The 18318-nt window shown below is 43.6% G+C and overlaps 1 protein-coding gene across 10 annotated transcripts in view; it reads right to left on the minus strand.

Annotated features, from left to right (window-relative positions):
• Window positions 1–18318, minus strand: part of LOC138246371 (carnitine O-palmitoyltransferase 1, liver isoform-like) — a 389657-nt gene that overhangs the window by 273427 nt on the left and 97912 nt on the right. For all 10 annotated transcript variants that reach the window (XM_069200934.1, XM_069200927.1, XM_069200924.1 and 7 more), the window contains 3 exons: window positions 14728–14867; window positions 12303–12474; window positions 11410–11511 (listed from right to left, as the gene is read on the minus strand). In XM_069200934.1, the coding sequence (XP_069057035.1) occupies window positions 11410–11511; window positions 12303–12474; window positions 14728–14867 (414 nt within the window). The remainder of the gene's footprint in view (window positions 1–11409; window positions 11512–12302; window positions 12475–14727; window positions 14868–18318) is intronic.

The following is an 18318-nucleotide window of genomic DNA, read 5'->3' on the forward strand; positions in this document are numbered from 1 at the left end:
CGTTGAGCGTGGTGGAGATGGTGGCGGTGTTACTTGTCTTGCCACCTTTGCCTGTGGCTGCTTCTCTTTTTCTTGAAAGGCAAGTCTTCTTTTCATCCTAATTGGGTGAAGAGTACTTATCTTCCCTGTGTCCTTTTGGATGTGGAGCCTTCTGTGAGTGTAGTCTGGCTCCATTGACTCTAGTTCTTGTCCGAACCTATGTCCTTGCATTTGTGAGGACAGTCCCTGTTCCTCTGTGTAGGAACTTGTTTTCGGTTCTGAGGCCGGATGTTTCGGAATGGAAACTTTTTCGGCAGTCTTTTTCGGCTCAGACGACACTTTTTAAAATTTTCGGCATTCCGGTCTCCGGGTGCCGACTCGTTTCGGTGCCGCCCTCTCGGTGCCGAACTTGCTCTGACCCGCTGTCTCGGGGTCGAGTCTGCTCTGTGCCGGTACCTCGACCGGAGTCGGGTGTCTTAGATACATGCGTGCCCTTTTTCGGTGCCGATGATCGGTCACCTATTTTTCAGGTTAAGCCATGGCCTGCTGGCGGTGGCGTCCCCTGGGCTTTAGCGGTTTTTCCGTGAGTTTTGTGTGTCGACATCTTACTCACGGTTTTCGGCATCTGCTCGGGATCGACCTCGTCCGATTCCTCGATGGAGAAGGTTTCTTCTTCCTCCTCCAAGTGTTTTTGTCCTGTCGGCGCCGACGCCATCTGTAGTCTTCTCGCTCTTCGGTCTCTTAATGTCTTCCTCGACCGAAACGCTCGACAGGCTTCACAAGTATCTTCTTTTTGTTCTGGAGACAAACACAAGTTACAGACCAGATACAGATCTGTGTAAGGATACATGTTGTAACATTTGGATCAGAAGCGGAATGGGGTCCGTTCCATTAGCCTTGAAGAGACACGTGGTCGGGCCGACCAGGCCCCGACGGGGCATCAAAAACCCCTAAGGGCCACCGGAGCTCTTCAAAATTCGGTGTCGATCTGTTGTAACTAACCCGATACCGAACGCAAACAATACCGTAGAATTTTCCGAGATTCTAACTATCTTTCCGAAACGCGGAGCGAAAAGGAACACGTCCGAACCCGATGGTGGAAAGAAAACAATGTAAGATGGAGTCGACGCCCATGCGCAATGGAGCCGAAAGGGGAGGAGTCCCTCGATCTCGTGACTCGAAAAGACTTCTTCGAAGAAAAACAACTTGTAACACTCCGAGCCCAACACTAGATGTCGGGATGTGCAAAGCATGTGTATCTGCAGCTACACATGCCATCGAACATATATATATATATATATATATATATATATACACACACACACACACACACACATATATATATACATACACACATACATATTGCAATACAAATATAATATAAATAAATACAACATTTATTTATATAAAAAATAATCAAACACGTATATACATTTATAATAAAGAAGTCTTGGTATGACCCGACAGCCAACGGGGAGGCGGATGGGACTGTGAAGAATCCACAGGTAGCTACTGTATACACCAGAAAAAAACGTTAACGAAGGTAACTTGTTCTTCTGATGGATACAACAACCTGTGGATTCCTCACCTTATCAGTCTCAAAGCAGTACCGCACTCTGAGGTGGGTGCCTGACCGGTCACACCAAGAAATCCTGCAGCACAGATCGTGCAAAACGGCCGTCCCTCCTAACTTCCAAATCCAAGCAATAATGCTTTGCGCAAGTATAGAGTGAAGCCCAAGTTGCTGCCTTGCAAATATCCACTACAGGAACACTTCTAGCAAATGCCGAAGTGGCAGACTTACCCCTGGTGAAATGAGCTCCAATACCCTCAGGAGGAACCTTCTTTGCCAATGAATAACAGATCTTAATGCAAAGAATGACCCACCTGGATATGTTTTTTTTTGATAGACAGCTCTGCCTTTTATCTTGAGTTGGTCATTTAAACTAAAGTCCTTTGTTCTTTCAACATAGAAACTGAGAGCTCTTCTCGGGTCTAAGCGATGGAGTCTTTCTTCCTCTTTTGAAGGTTGAGGAGGAAGCTAGAAGGATGAAAGAGTAATAGACTGCCCCATATGGAAGGGAGTGACAACCTTAGGAAGGAAAGCCACTGTGGTACTCAACACCACTTTGTCAGCATAGAATGACGTAAAGGGAGGTTTGACATTAAGAGCCTAAAGCAAACAACCTTAAAGGACAAGAATACATAGGTTCAAACGGTAAACCCATTAAAGTCAAAACCAAATTTAAATCCACACTGAGGCATAAAAAAAACAGAGTGGGAGGAAACTTATTAATTAGGCCTTTTAAGAACCTAACAACTATAGGCTATATGAACAAAGAAGGTTGATCAGGAAGGCACAGAAATGCAGAGAGCGCCGATAAATAGCCCTTGACAGTCACAAATGCACAACCCTTCCGTGCTAAAGTAAAGGCAAATATCAGAACATCAGACAAATGGGCTTTCAAGGGATCAATTTGTCGCTCTCCACACCAAGCCACAAATTTCTCCCATCTGCCGGCATAAACATTCTTGGCGGAGTGTCGCCTTGCCAATAAGATAACATCCACCACTTCTGGCAGGAGTGAAAAGGAACCCAGATTGCCCCGTTCCATCTCCAGGCATGTAGGTGCAGGCTCTGGAGGTGGGGGTGTAGAACCTGCCCCTGCAACTGCGAGAGGAGGTCTGCTCTGTGAGGGAGATGAAGCAGAGGGCACAGTGAGAGTTGGAGCAGGTCTGTGTACCACACCCTTCTCGGCCAATCCGGAGCAATCAAAATGACTTGAGCCCAATCTTGGCGAATCTTTCTCAGAACCTGAGGAATCAAAGGTATGGGGGGGGGGGGGGGGACATGTAAAGCAACTGGTTGCACCAAGACATCTGAAACGCGCCCCACAACACTTCTTGCACCAGATGCTGGAGGCTGCAGAAAGACGGGCAGTGTGCGTTCTCCCAAGTGGCAAACAGGTCAATCTTTGGAAAACCCCACATCAGGAAGATGTGAAGAACCAGGTCCGGATGGAGACACCACTCGTGATCAGCCAAGAAATGCCGATAGACTGTCCGCACGTACACTGAGAACTCTGGCCAGATGATTTGCTACTATACAAATCTGATGGTCCTGCGCCCAGGACCAGAGCCGCAGTGCCTCTCGGCAGAGAAGGTACGACCATACACCTCCTTGCTTGTTGACGTCCCACATCGCAGTAGTGTTGTCCGTCAAGACTTGAACTGACCGGCCGCCAAGGGACGGGAGGAAAGCCTTGAGAGCCAGACATATTGCCAAGTTCCACTGGAGACCAATGACCTTTGATCTCCAGGTCCCCAAGATGAGCACCCCACCCTAGAGTGGAAGCATCCGTAATGACCGTGGCTACCGGTGGTGGAAGAGAAAACAGCCTTCCCTGAGAAAGGTTGCCGCCCACAGTCCACCATCATAGATCCATTGCAGCGTCTCTGGAGATAGTTATCGACTCCTCAAGATCCCCCTTTGTGTTGAAATCACTGCTTGCTGAGCCACCAATGAAGAGCCCTCATGTGCCAGCGTGCATGAGTGACCAACAGAATGCAAGAAGCGAAAAGACCGAGCAGATGTAGGGCCTTGAGGACTGGAACAACTGCTCCATTTTGAAACATTGGAATCAACGCCTGAATGTCCTGAATCCGCTGAGGCGGAGGATAGGCCTGATTCAATGTTGTATCCAATACTGCCCCAGGTGGAATTGAGAGGGCTCCAGGTGAGACTTGGGCACGTTTACCGTAAAGCCCAGACTGAACAACTGCGTTGTCATTTGGAGGTGATGCAGCACAAGCTCTAGGGACGTGGCTTTGATCAGCCAATCGTTCAGGTAAGGAAATACAGATATTCCCTTCCTTCTGAGATTTGCTGCATGCAGCTCCATCGCCTTCGTGAAGTCTCTAGGTGCGGAAGTAAGGCCAAAAGGAAGGATCGCAAACTGGTAGTGTTGTGACCCCACCACAAAATGAAGATACTTCCTGCGTGATTGAGAATGGGAATGGGAATAAGAAAGTAAGAATCCTGCAAGTCGACAGACACCATCCAGTCCTCTTTGTTCAAGACCAGAAGCACCTGCGCTAGAGTCAGCATCTTGAATTTCTCTGGCTTGAGAAACCAATTCAAAATCCTCAGATCCAGGATAGGCTTCAATCGACCAACCTTCTTGGGAAAAAGGAAATCTCAATAGCAACCCTGACCTCTTTTCCTGCTCTGGAACCAACTCCACTGCGCTTTTTAAAAAAGGGGCTTTAACCTCCTGCTGCAACAAGAGGAGATGATCTTCTGAACAAAACAAAGGACGTGCAGGGATATGAGGGGGAAACTACAGAAAAGTAAGGGCATACCCTTTTCCCCACAATATTCAGTACCCAGGAGTCTGATGTGACTAACTCCCACTCGTGGAGAAAATGAAATAACCTTCCCCCTAAGGGAGAAGCAAGACTTAAAATGGATGGAAAACTAAGGCTGCTTTCCATGTTCTGCTCCCCCACAGGAAGAGGATGAGGCAGGGTGCTGCTGGGTGGCTCCTCCTGTCCTAACCCTCCCCCACCCTCTACAGGACCTATAAGGAAGGTTGGAAGGCTGTTGAGTTGTGGATTGAGGTCTTCCACCACAAGCAGCTCCAAGGCCAAACCCCCTAAACCTTCTAAAGGATCTGAAAGAACTAGATGTGAAAGCTTGCAGTCCCAAAGACTTCGGCCCTACAATCTTTGAAGCGCTGTAAGGGAGTGTCTGCTTTGGCACCAAACAACTTTTCACCGTCGAAAGGGAGGTCCAATGAAGTTGCCTGGACATCTGTCGAAAACCCAGAAGACCTTAGCCACGCATCCCTACTGGTGGCGACTCCAGTACCCATTGCCCTGGCCACTGAGTCTCTAGTATCCAGACCAGACTGGATGATCTGTTTGGCCACAGCTTGGGTGTCCAACAGGAGCTCGTAGAACTGCCCCTGCATATCCTGCGGCACGTTAGGCACTACAGCTCTAGCCGTGTCCATCAGGGCGTGCACATATCTACCCAACACACAGGTAGCATTGACCAATTTTAGGGCCATACTACAAGATGAGAAAGTCTTTTTAGCCACTTGCTCCATCCTCTTGAACTCCCTGTCCGATGGAGTAACAGGAAAGGAGCCTGGTGCAGAACGAGCTGAACAAGAAGCCTTGACCACCACGCTCTCAGGAGTCGGATGCTGTGACAAAAATCCTGGATCCCCAGGAGCAACACTGTACTTCCTTGCTACAGTTCTGGGCAAAGTTGGCGATCTAACAGGCTTTCCCCAGACCTCTAAAATAGGCTCTGTAAGAGCATCATTGAAAGGGAGCAAGGGCTCCGCTGAAGTAGAGACAAGATGTAAGACTTCAGTAAAAATGTTTGTTTTAACTTCAGCAGCTGGCAATGGAAGCTCCAAAAAATCTGCAGCCTTCTTAATAACCGAATGGAAGGGAGCCGCTTCTTCCGTAAATTCCCCCGGGGATTAAAAGATCCCACTCCGGGGAAGTGTCCAGCCCACTAGCTGAGTCCAGGTCCTGAAATTCTCCAAAGGGCTCAGCAATCTCACCTTCCTCCAATAGCTGTCTCTGGTACTCTTGCTGTTCCAAGAGCCGCAGTGCTCTCCTCCTCAACTGGGCCTCCAACCTCTGCGTCGACAGATAGTTGACAACGCCGGCTTAAAAACAGATTGGCGCATTAAGGGAGAACAAGGAGATGCACTCCGTCCCAACCTGGACCCATCCGGCACCCGAATTGACTCCATCAGTTCCGTCGGCATATGAGGCACCGTCATCGGCGCCATCCGCCCATAAGGTGATGCCATCGGAACCGATCGGGCCCCCTCAGCCTGACAAAAAGACACGAACTGAGCCGACTTGTATGGAGCCGGAGAGCCCATGGAGAATGCCAAAGGACCCGTGGGACCAGCCGGTGCACCAGCAGGGGCCATACTCTTATTAAAAATAGTGAACATGGCATTCAGAAACCCCACTGGATCCGTTCCCGGAGTCTGGAAGGCAGGAAACCTTTGATCTTCATGCGGCACTTGGGTCAAATCCGGAACCCGTGCCACCAACTCCTGAACCCCAGGCTGGGGAGTTACAGTAGGCCTAACCTCCCACGGTGAACAACGCTATCTAGATGGAGACCGAGATCAAGACTGATCTCTAGAAGAACAATGTCGACAGTCATGCCGGAGCCGCTGCTTGTGTGACCTCAACGACTTATGGGATGACGAGTCCCTAGTCTTGGACCATCAGTGACTTCTGTGTCCTTTTTTCACCGTAGCTAAAAATAAATTAGCTTATTTTTCTTTCAGCGCCTTCGGATTCATCCTTTGGCAAGACACGCATTCTTCTACATCGTGGTCCGAAATGAGACACCATAAACAGTCATCGTGAGGGTCCGAACACAGACATACGACCCCCGCACTCACGACAAGGTTTAAACCCTGACTTCTTAGAAGGAGACATTGTAACAGTACAATAAGACACCTTCGAAACAGTAGCTTCTTAAGAGCTAGGAGAAAATCGTTTGCGTCGAAGGCACGGAAAAAAGGGAACTAATGTCAGCACGCCAGCGAAGACTTCTTGTTGCCACGATGACGTCAGACGGAGTCGCGTGCAAAGCTGTGCAATTGTGACGTCCTCACCGAAGTAAACGGCTGGGAAGAGGGTTTCCATCGCATGCTGGCGCATTGGGAGAATTCATAAGGTGAGGAATCCACAGGTAGTTGTATCCATCAGAAATAAAAAATCCTATTATTACCCTATCGTGTAACCCCTCAAGATCCTGTGGCTGCTCTTATGCGAAATGTAAAATGGAGATTCTGGGAATTCTTCTCTATGGCAGACTACCTGAGGAAAGCTCCATTCTTATGTCCTACCTTCCATATGTGTGCCACCTTTCACTTGTTATACTATTCATCAGCAGCATAGAAAAGCCTATTCAGCGTATCCACTTCCATACTCCACTTTCCTTCGGAGTGGAATGCAGCGAGAGGAATAACCCACATTTGGACTGTAAGCAAAAAAAGCTAGTCCATCCCTGAATGTTCAAACAAACAACAGTGGCTGTGTTGTCCATTCATACACAAATTTCCCTTGGAGGTAAGGAAGAAAGGAATTTTGCTCTACACGGACCGTCTTGAGATCGTAATGCTCACCCATAGAAAAGGTCTTGAGCAGACCACAAAACGTGTGTGTAATTGTAGGCATTCTCCATCCTACAACCATACTTTCAGAAGCCTGTAAGAAGTGGTCTGAAATGGAAGTGCCACAAGCAGAAATCCTATGAGAAGCCCGGCCTTTAGCCCACTAGAATCTGAACTCATTTTGAAGCTGGCAGTAGGAACTAAAGGAAGAAATGAGTTACTTAACTCAACTCTAACGCCAGTTCTCCAACATTTATATATTTTATATATTCACATGCTTGATTCATTCCCAGCATCAGGGTGGGAATTCCTGGTACATTAAAATAACAGTATACACTGTAAACATACACACAACATACAGTGTATAAAATAAAACGGCCATAGGCCTGAAACAACATAGTATATTAACACATCTACCTCATTTGAAAGAACCCAAACTTCAGCCAATAAGTTGGAAGTTTCAAGAGTGTGAGAACAAAATACAATGAGCCTCTGACGGGGCAGGAGGGAAGGTCGCATATGAATATATAAAAAATATCAATGTTGGAGACCTGGAGATACAGGTAAGTAACATTTCTTCTCCAACACTAATCTTTTACATATTTATATACCTGAATCAGAACAGCAAGCAGAACACATTATGAAATGCATCAAAGCGGGAAGCAGGCTCACCTTTAATGTAACAGGTTTCTCAGGACTGCCTATCCCACTGCTGGGTCAGCTTCTGCGTCCACGTCTAGGCAGTAATACTTCGGAAAGGTATGTCTCCTCATCCTGGTGGCTGTATGGCAGATGTCTCTCCAAGACACCCCAGCACAGAGCGCTGCAGTTGAAGCCACGCCCTGGCGGAAAGCTTCCTTACTCTTCCCTGGAGAGGACGAATGGCTTTGGCGTGACAGAAAGCAATACAGGCTGACAGGACATAGCTTGGCCTTTTTGAAGTTGTGCAAGTGATATAAATACGTGGTCTGCTGTACGTATGCCCTTTGTTTTGTCTATCTACTCAAGTCTAGAGAAGGTAATGAACCTCTGCTGGTGAAGACATATGGGGAAAGAAGGATCTAAGAATGGCATTTATTCAAATGGAACTCAGTAGGTATGTTAGGAATTAATTTAGGAAAGTATCACTGTCTTTAGTGAACCATGGAAAAGGTTCTCTGCCAGTGAATTCCTGAATCTCTCTGATTCTCCTAGCGGATGTCAGAGCCAGGAGTAGTGCCGTCTTCCATGAAACAAATTTAAAGTCCACTCCATGTATAGGCTCAAAAAGAGGTAACATCAGCTGTCGGAGGACGGTATTAGGTACTCATGGAACCAGAGGATGTCAAAGAGGTGGAAATGCTCTCTAAATCCTTTTCATGAGCTGCTTAATGATCCTTTGGGAAAACAAAGCAGATGTCGAACTGTCAGTCCCTCTAAATCTTGAGACTGCAGCCGGATGAACCCTGACTGAAGAATATTTGAGACCACTTTCGAGCAAACTTAACAAATATGGCAGGATATGAGAAGGTTTTATTTAAAGCGTATGATGACCCTTATTCCTGCACAAGGCACAGAAATGCTTCTCTTTAGCGTTGTGAGCCTTATTGGTCGCTGAAGCGCGAGCCTGCACCAGAATATGTTACGCTCTTGTGATAAAACCAAATGGCCAAATTCTAGGTAGTCAGATCCCATTCTGTCAAGTTCAGCGACTTGGGATGGTGATGGAGAATATTTCTATGATGTCTGGACAAGATCCTGGGATGCACCTTAAAAGGAATGGCTGAACGTACTGTCAACTGCGGCAACTCGTTGTACCAGTACTGGCAAGGCCACATCGGAGCGTCTGAGGATCAGAGTACAATGTTCTACCTTTGCCTTCTTCTACACCCTGGGTACCAGGGGAAAGGAAAAAAGGCACAAGCAAATATCTTGGACCAACCGATCGAAAAAGCATTGCCCATTGTCCATGGATGTCAAAACCTGCTTGAGTGGCAAACAGAGAGTTTGTCTGAAGACATAGGCTGACATTTGACCTCTGTTTCTGAAGTGCAGAAAATGTGACACCATAAATACAGAATTTAAAGGCATCTATTTATTGCTCGGACTTTCACAACCTACCAAAATTGGTTCATAACCAACAGTTTGGGAAACGCTGCCAGTCTTGTCTTGGAAAACGGTTGCACATTTGTTGCAGCAAAGTTGGAACTGGATCAAAATCCATGCATTTTGGTGGGATTACTTACTATTTGCAACCTATCTCACTCTCAATGCTTAAACAGTTTAAGGCCGGGAATTACTTTAATTAAAGAATTGAGGAAATGGCATTCAATTATGTAACTGTCAAAACTCCCTCTTCAAGTTTTTCAAAGCTTTATTAGTTAGAGAACAAAATATTTCCCCCACCCCGTCCAACAGGTACACTCATTGTTGTCATGGACAGGACAAAAGGCACACAGAACTTTCCCATGACAGCTGTAAAATGACAAGAAAAGGTTATTTCTCTAGTGTATAATATATGATGTTGGGGTATTTTGTTATTTAAGTCTCATAAGGCCAGTAAGAAGACAGAGGGAGTAAGTCTTCAAAAAAGATTTTAAGCCTTTTATGAGTGACCACACGCACCTTGTACAACCTCTATGTTGTGGTAGATCAATTCATTCTGAAGTGGTACAATACTCTGGATGGTATAAAATAAACTTAATATTCTGTTGCATACACAAAGAAAGAGCAAGAAGGTGACCTACAGTATAATCACAAGATAGATTTGAAAGTAAGAGGTTTTGATTTATCCGAAATGTATATAGTAGTAAATTATGGATCTCCTTTCATTTGAAGCTGGCACATATTGTTTTGATTATGATGAATCCATATGGTGTAGCACTCGGGTTGTATTTAGCCATAAAAAAAAAATAGTACCTTCTGTGCGACTTCCAGATAGACGTATGAAGTGCACACCCTGTAACTCTATAGCACAGAGGCCATACCCAAGTAAACTGAGGTCGTCTCATCTTGAAAGTTGCCATGGGTAGAAAAAGATTTAAGAGGTGAAGACAATTTGCACACCTACCCATCTTGTTCACAGGAAGGAAATGACCCTAGAACTCGGAGGTCTAAAAGTGTCTTAATTTTGAGCAAGAGTGCTGATGCGAATAACTTGTGGGAAGGAGAACAGAGTAGAATATAGAGAGTAACCGTCAGCTCACCCACTGAAAAGAACCCAAAACGTCTCACAGATTGGCCTTCAAGCCCAAACAAAACAAAAAAAAATAATCTGAGAGATGGGAATTCAGAATGAATATGGGCAATAGGCAGAAATGTCTCTGACATCTTCCTCTGTCAGGTGCAGAAACAGACCGGGTTGGTGCATTGTGGTAAAGAAACATGTTACACAGACATCGGGAAATAATTATTTATTGAACATATCCCCTTTGCTTTCATTCTTCCAAAGGTTTAATTTATTTGTATGTTACTGCCTCAAAGAATCCCTTAAAAATCCGAAAGAGGAACAATCAGAAAGACATTTTTAAGTGGCAGCCTCTGCTCACCTATAGAGCACAGTCAAGTGAAAGAGGACCTCTAAACTCCCAACTTTTGTTACAATGTATTGTTATGGGATTTTAGTGAATATTTATCATTTAAGCATCACCAGATGGAGTGTCTTGATTTGTATTATTTGTATAATGCTTTATAGGCTGCAAAACCCTTTCTTGGAGATAGACTAGATGGTTACTCACTTTGTTGTTCATGGTTGCATGAGTGTGAATTTACAGTGTAGCCGCTATACATAATGTTAGATGTTGTGCACGAGGTTTGGCGTCAGGTGGTCAATGGCTGACAGTGTGCTACCAGGTCTCCAGTACTAAAAACATAGGGAAGCGCTACAAAAAACTGTATACTGACTAAAGAGTAATTCTAAACTCAAAATGTAGAACCCAAACATGTTACATGCATGAATTGCATGCAAAACCATAAATGTGCCGTAATATGTAAATATCCAACTGCTTTTTGGTGTGGTTAATTTTGCACTACAGATTCTTTATGTCTGCAAACATCCTACCTACCTCTTTAACACGAAAGAGCAACGCACTAAGAATCTAAGCAGTTTGTGCGAAGGGTGATATTGAGATTGTGTATTATAGGGAATAAAATATTTATAGACAGTTTATATGGTCAATGAACTCTTGTGTGACTTGCAATGTCCTTATAATAACAGATTGGAGGTATTCACGCCTATATATATTCAGCTCTCTCCCTGCACTGGAGCTGTTTGGGACTCTAGACTCACCCTCTGCATGGTGGCCTTGATGCTAGGAACAGGCAGACGAGGAAGACAAGCCTGAAAACTGTACAACATGGGCTTTCGACCTGAGAAGATTTTTACCATAGTCTGTGGACAGAAAACAAAAACATTACAACATTACAAATGTATTATCTCCTCAAAATCTACCATCCTCCCTTCCTATCATAACACTGCCTCGTGTCTTCAGACAAACCCCGAACCAGCCAACATATGCCCACCAAACTATATGACCAGTTACTGCCCACCCAATTAGCCATCAGTTCTCTAGCCATTTCAAGAATAGACTATTATCTCTTCCCAGTATTTTAGTGGGCCACTAAATCTTTATTAACTAATCCCCTACAACCTCTGATCTGCCTGCATCCAACAATCCACTTGATACATCTAAATCCCAAACCAACTAACATCTTCTCACCCGGCCATAAACCATCAAATATCTCCATATTTTTATCCAGAGCATCATTCAGCCTCTTCCAACCCAAAAACCAAACAATTCAAGCTGTTCCTGTCCAAGCTTTTCCCACCCAACCACTGATCCAACAGAATTCTTCCCTCAACCACAAAAATACAGATCTCTTCCTACTTATTGAATGAACCATCACATCCCTTACACGCAGTCCTAATCTTCTAAAAAAACATCCACTTCCCTTGCTTCACGGTTTTGATCATTTTGCTTTGATGCCATCTTGCACTGCTAACATACATAAAAAATAAGTATACGATTCCAGCCTCTCCCAAAGCTGTGCTGTAGGTTTTATGGTTAGGTTGATTTTAAAAATGTTTAACCGTCATACAAACAACAACAAAACCTTTGTAAAAACGACTAAGCAACTAGTACCTGCCACTTAGAGAGACAAATATAAATCAAAGAAACATACCAGCCATAGCTTGGTGCTCACTGACATATGCCCGTGTTGTTCGAACATCCAGCCATGGTAGGACAGGAGCTGCTTCAAAATGAAGCGCATGGTTAGGATGAGAGCCAGCCAAAGACCAGTTGAAAAGAGCAGGGCACTCAGGATACTTTGTCCTTGGTGAGACAAATAGGTGCTATAAATGAAAGAGAAAAGAAGATAAATGTCACAGAATAGCAGAAGGAGACAAAATTAGGCAATTATGGACAGGGGAAAATACCACAGAGTAGGGCATAATAAACTGATCTGTTTGATAGGAGGCATCAAAGACACTAATCACCAGGAAGAATGTATCACACGGGGTCTGTCTGAAACAAAGCAGGAGCCATCACAGGGTCTAATGTGCCTGGGAGGTAAACAGAAACCAATGCAAGTCACTGAAGCAGAACAGACTTCATAGGCATATCTGAATGGACAGAGACCGACATCAGTGACAGGACACCTAGAATTACGGGACAGTCACTGAGACAGTGATCTGTAAACATGGAGAGCATGCCTAACGCTATGTATGATTAATTTCATAAAGGACAGCACAGATATAGAAAGAGTAAAAGTGAAATATTGAGGAGAAAGAAAGCAAGATAGAAAAAATATAGGAAATTCTGAGGCAAAGAATTCAAATAAAACGGACAAAGTAAAAACAGAGGACACTTTTAGGAAAGGTCACTAATATCCAGACTTGACCAGACCCAGTCACCTTGCCAATTACATCTAACCAGACATTACTATTCTATTCTACATCTTATGTTTCATCCATGCTACCTTCACACTGGTATCTCGCTTTCCTATATTCAGAACTTCTTCCTCTTCTTTATCGTAACCTGAACCCTTTCACTTTTCTGGTCAACACAAAAAGTGTTTTCACCAATTATTTCGAGTTTCACCCATCCTTTCGTGTTTCTATTCCATGCTGAAGAAATGTTTTCACTTTTTACTCTCAGATAAATTTATTTTTATGAATATCACCATTCAGTATTTCATAAAAGCACCTGCCAGTCAATGTCCCTATTACAGTAGTAAAAACATAAGGTGGAAAATTGTGTGTCTCTTCAACCTACTAAAATGATTATCAATCATCACATTTATAAATTCTTTGACTGCTAGTCTTTTCTATTTTTATTCTAACTTTCAACCAGCTCACTACAAAAGTCACTGTTGTCAAAGTTTCTGCATTCACTACATCAGAGTATCATCTCTAGACTTACAGTATCTTGGTTCTCCCTTAAGTGATATGTTCTTAGCACATTTCTTGGGCTGTCATGATGTACTTGCCTTCCTATTTCTTAAAGGTGCTTCATGGGGTACAGTGTTTACTCCTTAGGTGTCCTTCAAAGTCTCATCTTGGCCTATCCTGCCACTTTTCCACAGATGATTCACAAATCTTTCTTCTTTTTCTCATCTTTGTACTGTTTCTAATGGTCGTTCTTCTGTCAAATCCTGGATCTCTGCCAATTCTCTTCACTTACACCTCAACTACAAGTAAACACTTTTTTACTGCTATTGTTCAACCTTATGATACTCTTCCCCAATCTATAAAAGAGAGCTCATATTCTCATCTAAGAATTTTCTCGGTTCCTCCAGCCCTTTTTTTATAGGCAAACAAAGCAGATCATTTTAGAATTAACTTCAGTTCTTCTCCAGCGATCTCACCACACACTTTGTTCCTTACAGACACAGAGATCAGCTCCATAAAATGTACAAAATGTCTTGCTTTTCAAGCTATCAAAACCCTGAATCTTACCTTGGTACTTTCCTTGTGCGACTATTCTCCTTAGACTCCAAAATACTTCCCTTCGATAGGTGCAGGGCAACTGATCTTTCGGCTCCCATTTTCTACTCATATCTTCATTATTCTTATCTATTTTTTATTGACTCCTTGTTCATCCATAATTTTCTCTTCTTAGTGTTTTGAAAATACATTCATCCTCTCAGGCACCTCTGTTAGTCCTCCAACGTCTCTATATTTACCATTTTGGGTTGTGTGATCTGCCTCTCATATTCATCCCGGTGTTCCTTCACTACCACGTGCCCAGTTTCTCTCCGGCATTCTCAGTAATGATCCTTAATAGAGACATTACGTGTATGGCTATCCCTGAAGCCCATTATTTGGCCAGTTTGGTTCATCTTCAAAAATTGCTTGCATCATTTGCATGTCCTGCGTGCTTTACTTCAGATTAATTCCGATTTAGCTTCATTATGTGTATTTTGCTCGTTTTATCTATAGATTTTAATTTATTCATGAATAATTGACCAGTGACACTTTTAGAACAGTTTTGGTGAAATCTCCATATTAAAAATGAAATTAAAATTAATTTAAGAGAAAAAAATGGGAATTAGGAAAAAAGGAGGAAGCATCAAACCAGGAAATTATTAGGACACAGCCACATACCTAACAGGCATTTGTTCCTTTATCTTTCCGATCATGCCCATGGAAGGATCCACACGGGCGTACATCGTCCCCATGATGGTGATGACAACAAAGAGCCAACTGGAAGGACTGGCAGGATACACACCGGTAACAAAGGTATTCTGAAACCAAGAACACCACATTACACACTTCTTGTTGCTAATCTCCCATCCTAGAGTTCTCTACAAATTGAAGCAAGTGACTGCTGTGCAACTAACTTACTTGCAGCTCATACAACCAACATGAGAGCACAAGCCTCATGCACCGATGGTCATTAGTACAGATGATCTTCCAACACTGAGTTTTGCAATAGTGATGGAAAATAATGCATTTTCAAATGTTAAATATCCCTCAAAATGTAGAAAGTCATATTGAAATGGTATTAAAATCAGCATAAAGTATCCCCACCCTAACGTTTCATTTTGTATTGGGTATTGGATAATTGCAAGGCAAAAGATCAGAGCCCACTAATTAGTAAACCGAATTACGGTTTTAACGTAATGACAAGGCTGCAGAGTGAAAACTATAAAACCTGGGTAAATAATTCCCTGGGGGGGGCGCCTAAGTGGCATGAGGTCCCTGCTCCTATGCTACCAATCACCTTGAGCATTCCAATTATAGTACTGGGACAGGGAAAGGAGGGGAATGCAAATCCAACCGAGCTGACATGATTTCCCTTTCTCGAGTCCCATGTAAACAGTGCATATATGCAAACTTCTATCCATCCAACGCTAAGCGTAGTAAGTCAGGCAGGTGTGGCAGTGACTGGGGCATGAATCCAATATGGACAAGTTCTATAAAATAAAGAATGTTTGCATCAGAGTTGGCAAAGTGGTAGATGATGTGAAAAAAAAAATCTACTTTTATCTCCAGCATTTAGGGAATTGGGAGATTGGCGGCTTTAATGATGACCCAGTCACATCATCTTCGTTCTAATGAGGTCCACCAGAACTGTCTCCATAACCACAGATATATATATATATATATATATATATATATATATATATACACACACACACACACACACACACACACACATATATATATATACATAAAGTTCATGAAATATGCGAAAGTTTTCCAACTTAAGTAAATACTCAAACAAATGACAAGCAAACATTTCTAACTATTGTCTGCCATGTCAGTGGTACCATGCTGGGTGAAGTTTCATACAACAGTGAGGGAAACAAGAGAAGCATTGTGTGCGTGTTGTGAGTGTGTGTGTGATGCTTCAGCGTTAGGTCGCATCCTGCTCCCTAGAAACCGGGATGGGCTCAATCACATTCTAGGGGACACCTGTGATATTACATATGATGGGGTCTCTCAGTGAAAAGTTAAAAATACCTGGAGGGGATCCCAGTATCTCTCTAATCTTGGGTACCTCCGTTATGATTAAAAATGTTAGGTGGGTGTTTTTCTTAAAGGAGTTTAGTATCATTGCACCCTAACGTGTATCAACATGTTTCAGTCCATGTGGTTACGGGGCTTTTGTCAAGACCTATATGGATGCCACACTCAGGGATGTGGAATTCCTATCGCCCGACGCCCGGGACATCTTGTTTGGGGTCAAGGGCAACAAGTTTTCATGTTTACTTTGTCCTTGGGACAAGTAGGCCCAACCCCCTGCAGCACAAACCCTTTGGCTGCCTGTTTACAGAGAGTTGAACTCTCTGCAGTTGAGGTAATGTGTTTCCAAAAGATAATGCTGTTCGAACTTGTATTTATGGTTCATTATTTGAAAGCCTTCATTATTAGGGTGCTTGCTGTAAATAAATGTTTTAAGGTCACACTTCACTACTGACGTTGGTTCCAGTACAAAAAAAAAAACGTGTACACACATGTTTGAAAAGTTTAGGCTAAGAGGCTAAGTATAATGCTCCCAGAATGCTCTCTGATTATATGCAAATGAAGTGTCATTTAGTAAAATGTGTTGATGCATGCTAGTATTTCCCAAAAATATTTCTAATGGAAAATCAGTGTAACCATTTTCAACACGATTATGGGAAGCATGAAAATAAACAAACACTGACAAAGTAAACTGATCTGACATACTTTTATAAGTCTTTTAGTTTCATCAATGCGTGTCTTGTTTTGACATGGCTTTTGTAACACTTTATTGTTGTGGGAGCTACCAGGCCCTCAACATTGTAACAAACATTGGCAAAACCCCCCCAAAAAGTTTTTGAACTCTTAAAGCACACGTTGCCACCAGCGGCATAACAAAGGCCCCGCAGCTGCCCTCAAGGGGGCCCCGTCAGCACAGCACCTGCCCTGAGTGAGTCTGGAGAGGAGGCTCCTCCATGTTCTTTGCAAAGGGGCACCCTCCAGTTTCGTTACGTCACTGATTGCCACAGTAGTTCCTGACACTGAACAAAACTACTTTGTGTGGCAATATGCTCCTTGTGGAAGAGCAGAATGCGATCACTCACAGTAAAGCCAGCCGAAAGAGAGAGAAATAGAAGTTTAATAAAAACAAAATGTCTTTGTTAACACCAGACCTAATTAGGGACCAAGACCCACATGTAGGTAGCTTTTTGCATGTCGCAAACAGCGACTTTTGCTGTTTGCGACATGCAAAAAGCACATTGCGATGCACAAACCCAGTTTTGCGATTCAGTAACCTGGTTACCGAATCACAAAACGGGTTTGCGACTCGCAATTAGTAAGGGGTGTTCCCTTCCTAATTGCAACTCGCAGTGCAATGTACCGCGAACGCGAGCGCAAACCAATCGCAGTTTGCACCCATTTCAAATGGGTGCTAACACTTTCGCAAAGGGGAAGGGATCCCCATGGGACTCCTTCCCCATTGTGAATGTCACTGTAAACATTTTTTCAGAGCAGGCAGTGGTCCTGCGGACCACTGCCTGCTCTGAAAAAATGAAACGAAAACGTTTCATTTTTCATTTTTGTTATGCATCTCGTTTTCCTTTAAGGAAAACTGGCTGCATTACAAAAAAAACCCAAAAAAACTGCTTTATTGAAAAGCAGTCACAGACATGGTGGTCTGCTGTCTCCAGCAGGCCACCATTCGTGAGGGGGTCGCAAATTGCGACCCACCTCATGATTATTCATGATGTGGGCATTTGCGAAGCCCTTGCGAATCACAGATGGTGTCAAGGACACCATCCTACATTCGGATTTGCGACTCGCAATTTGCAGGTCACAAATCTGAACCTACCTACTTGTGGCCCCAAATTCTTAAAGAAAGTCACAAAAGTGCACCCATGGTATATGTCGTACCCCTATAAAATATTTGTGAACTGTATTTTAGCGTGGGTAAATACGATGTGTAGATGTGCTCATGTGAAAATCTATTGAGCATTTGCAAGTTCATTTTCCCTCCAGCCACTTTCTTCCCAACCCTGGAAGAAGTTCTAATTCTGCCATTGTCAGGAGTAAATGTCCAACCTTTCTTATTATGGGAAAATATTAGAGAGAAGCTGGTAAAAATCTTTAAAACATGCAGGTTAGTAGGTTTGCAGACTCAAAGGTATTCCAGCCCTGGAACTATTGCTTACTGCTTCCTCCAGCCCCAGTATGCAGATCTGCAGAAAGGTGGCAAAATAAGGAAAT

Source organism: Pleurodeles waltl, chromosome 7, assembly GCF_031143425.1.
Source record: "Pleurodeles waltl isolate 20211129_DDA chromosome 7, aPleWal1.hap1.20221129, whole genome shotgun sequence".
NCBI lineage: Eukaryota > Metazoa > Chordata > Amphibia > Caudata > Salamandridae > Pleurodeles > Pleurodeles waltl.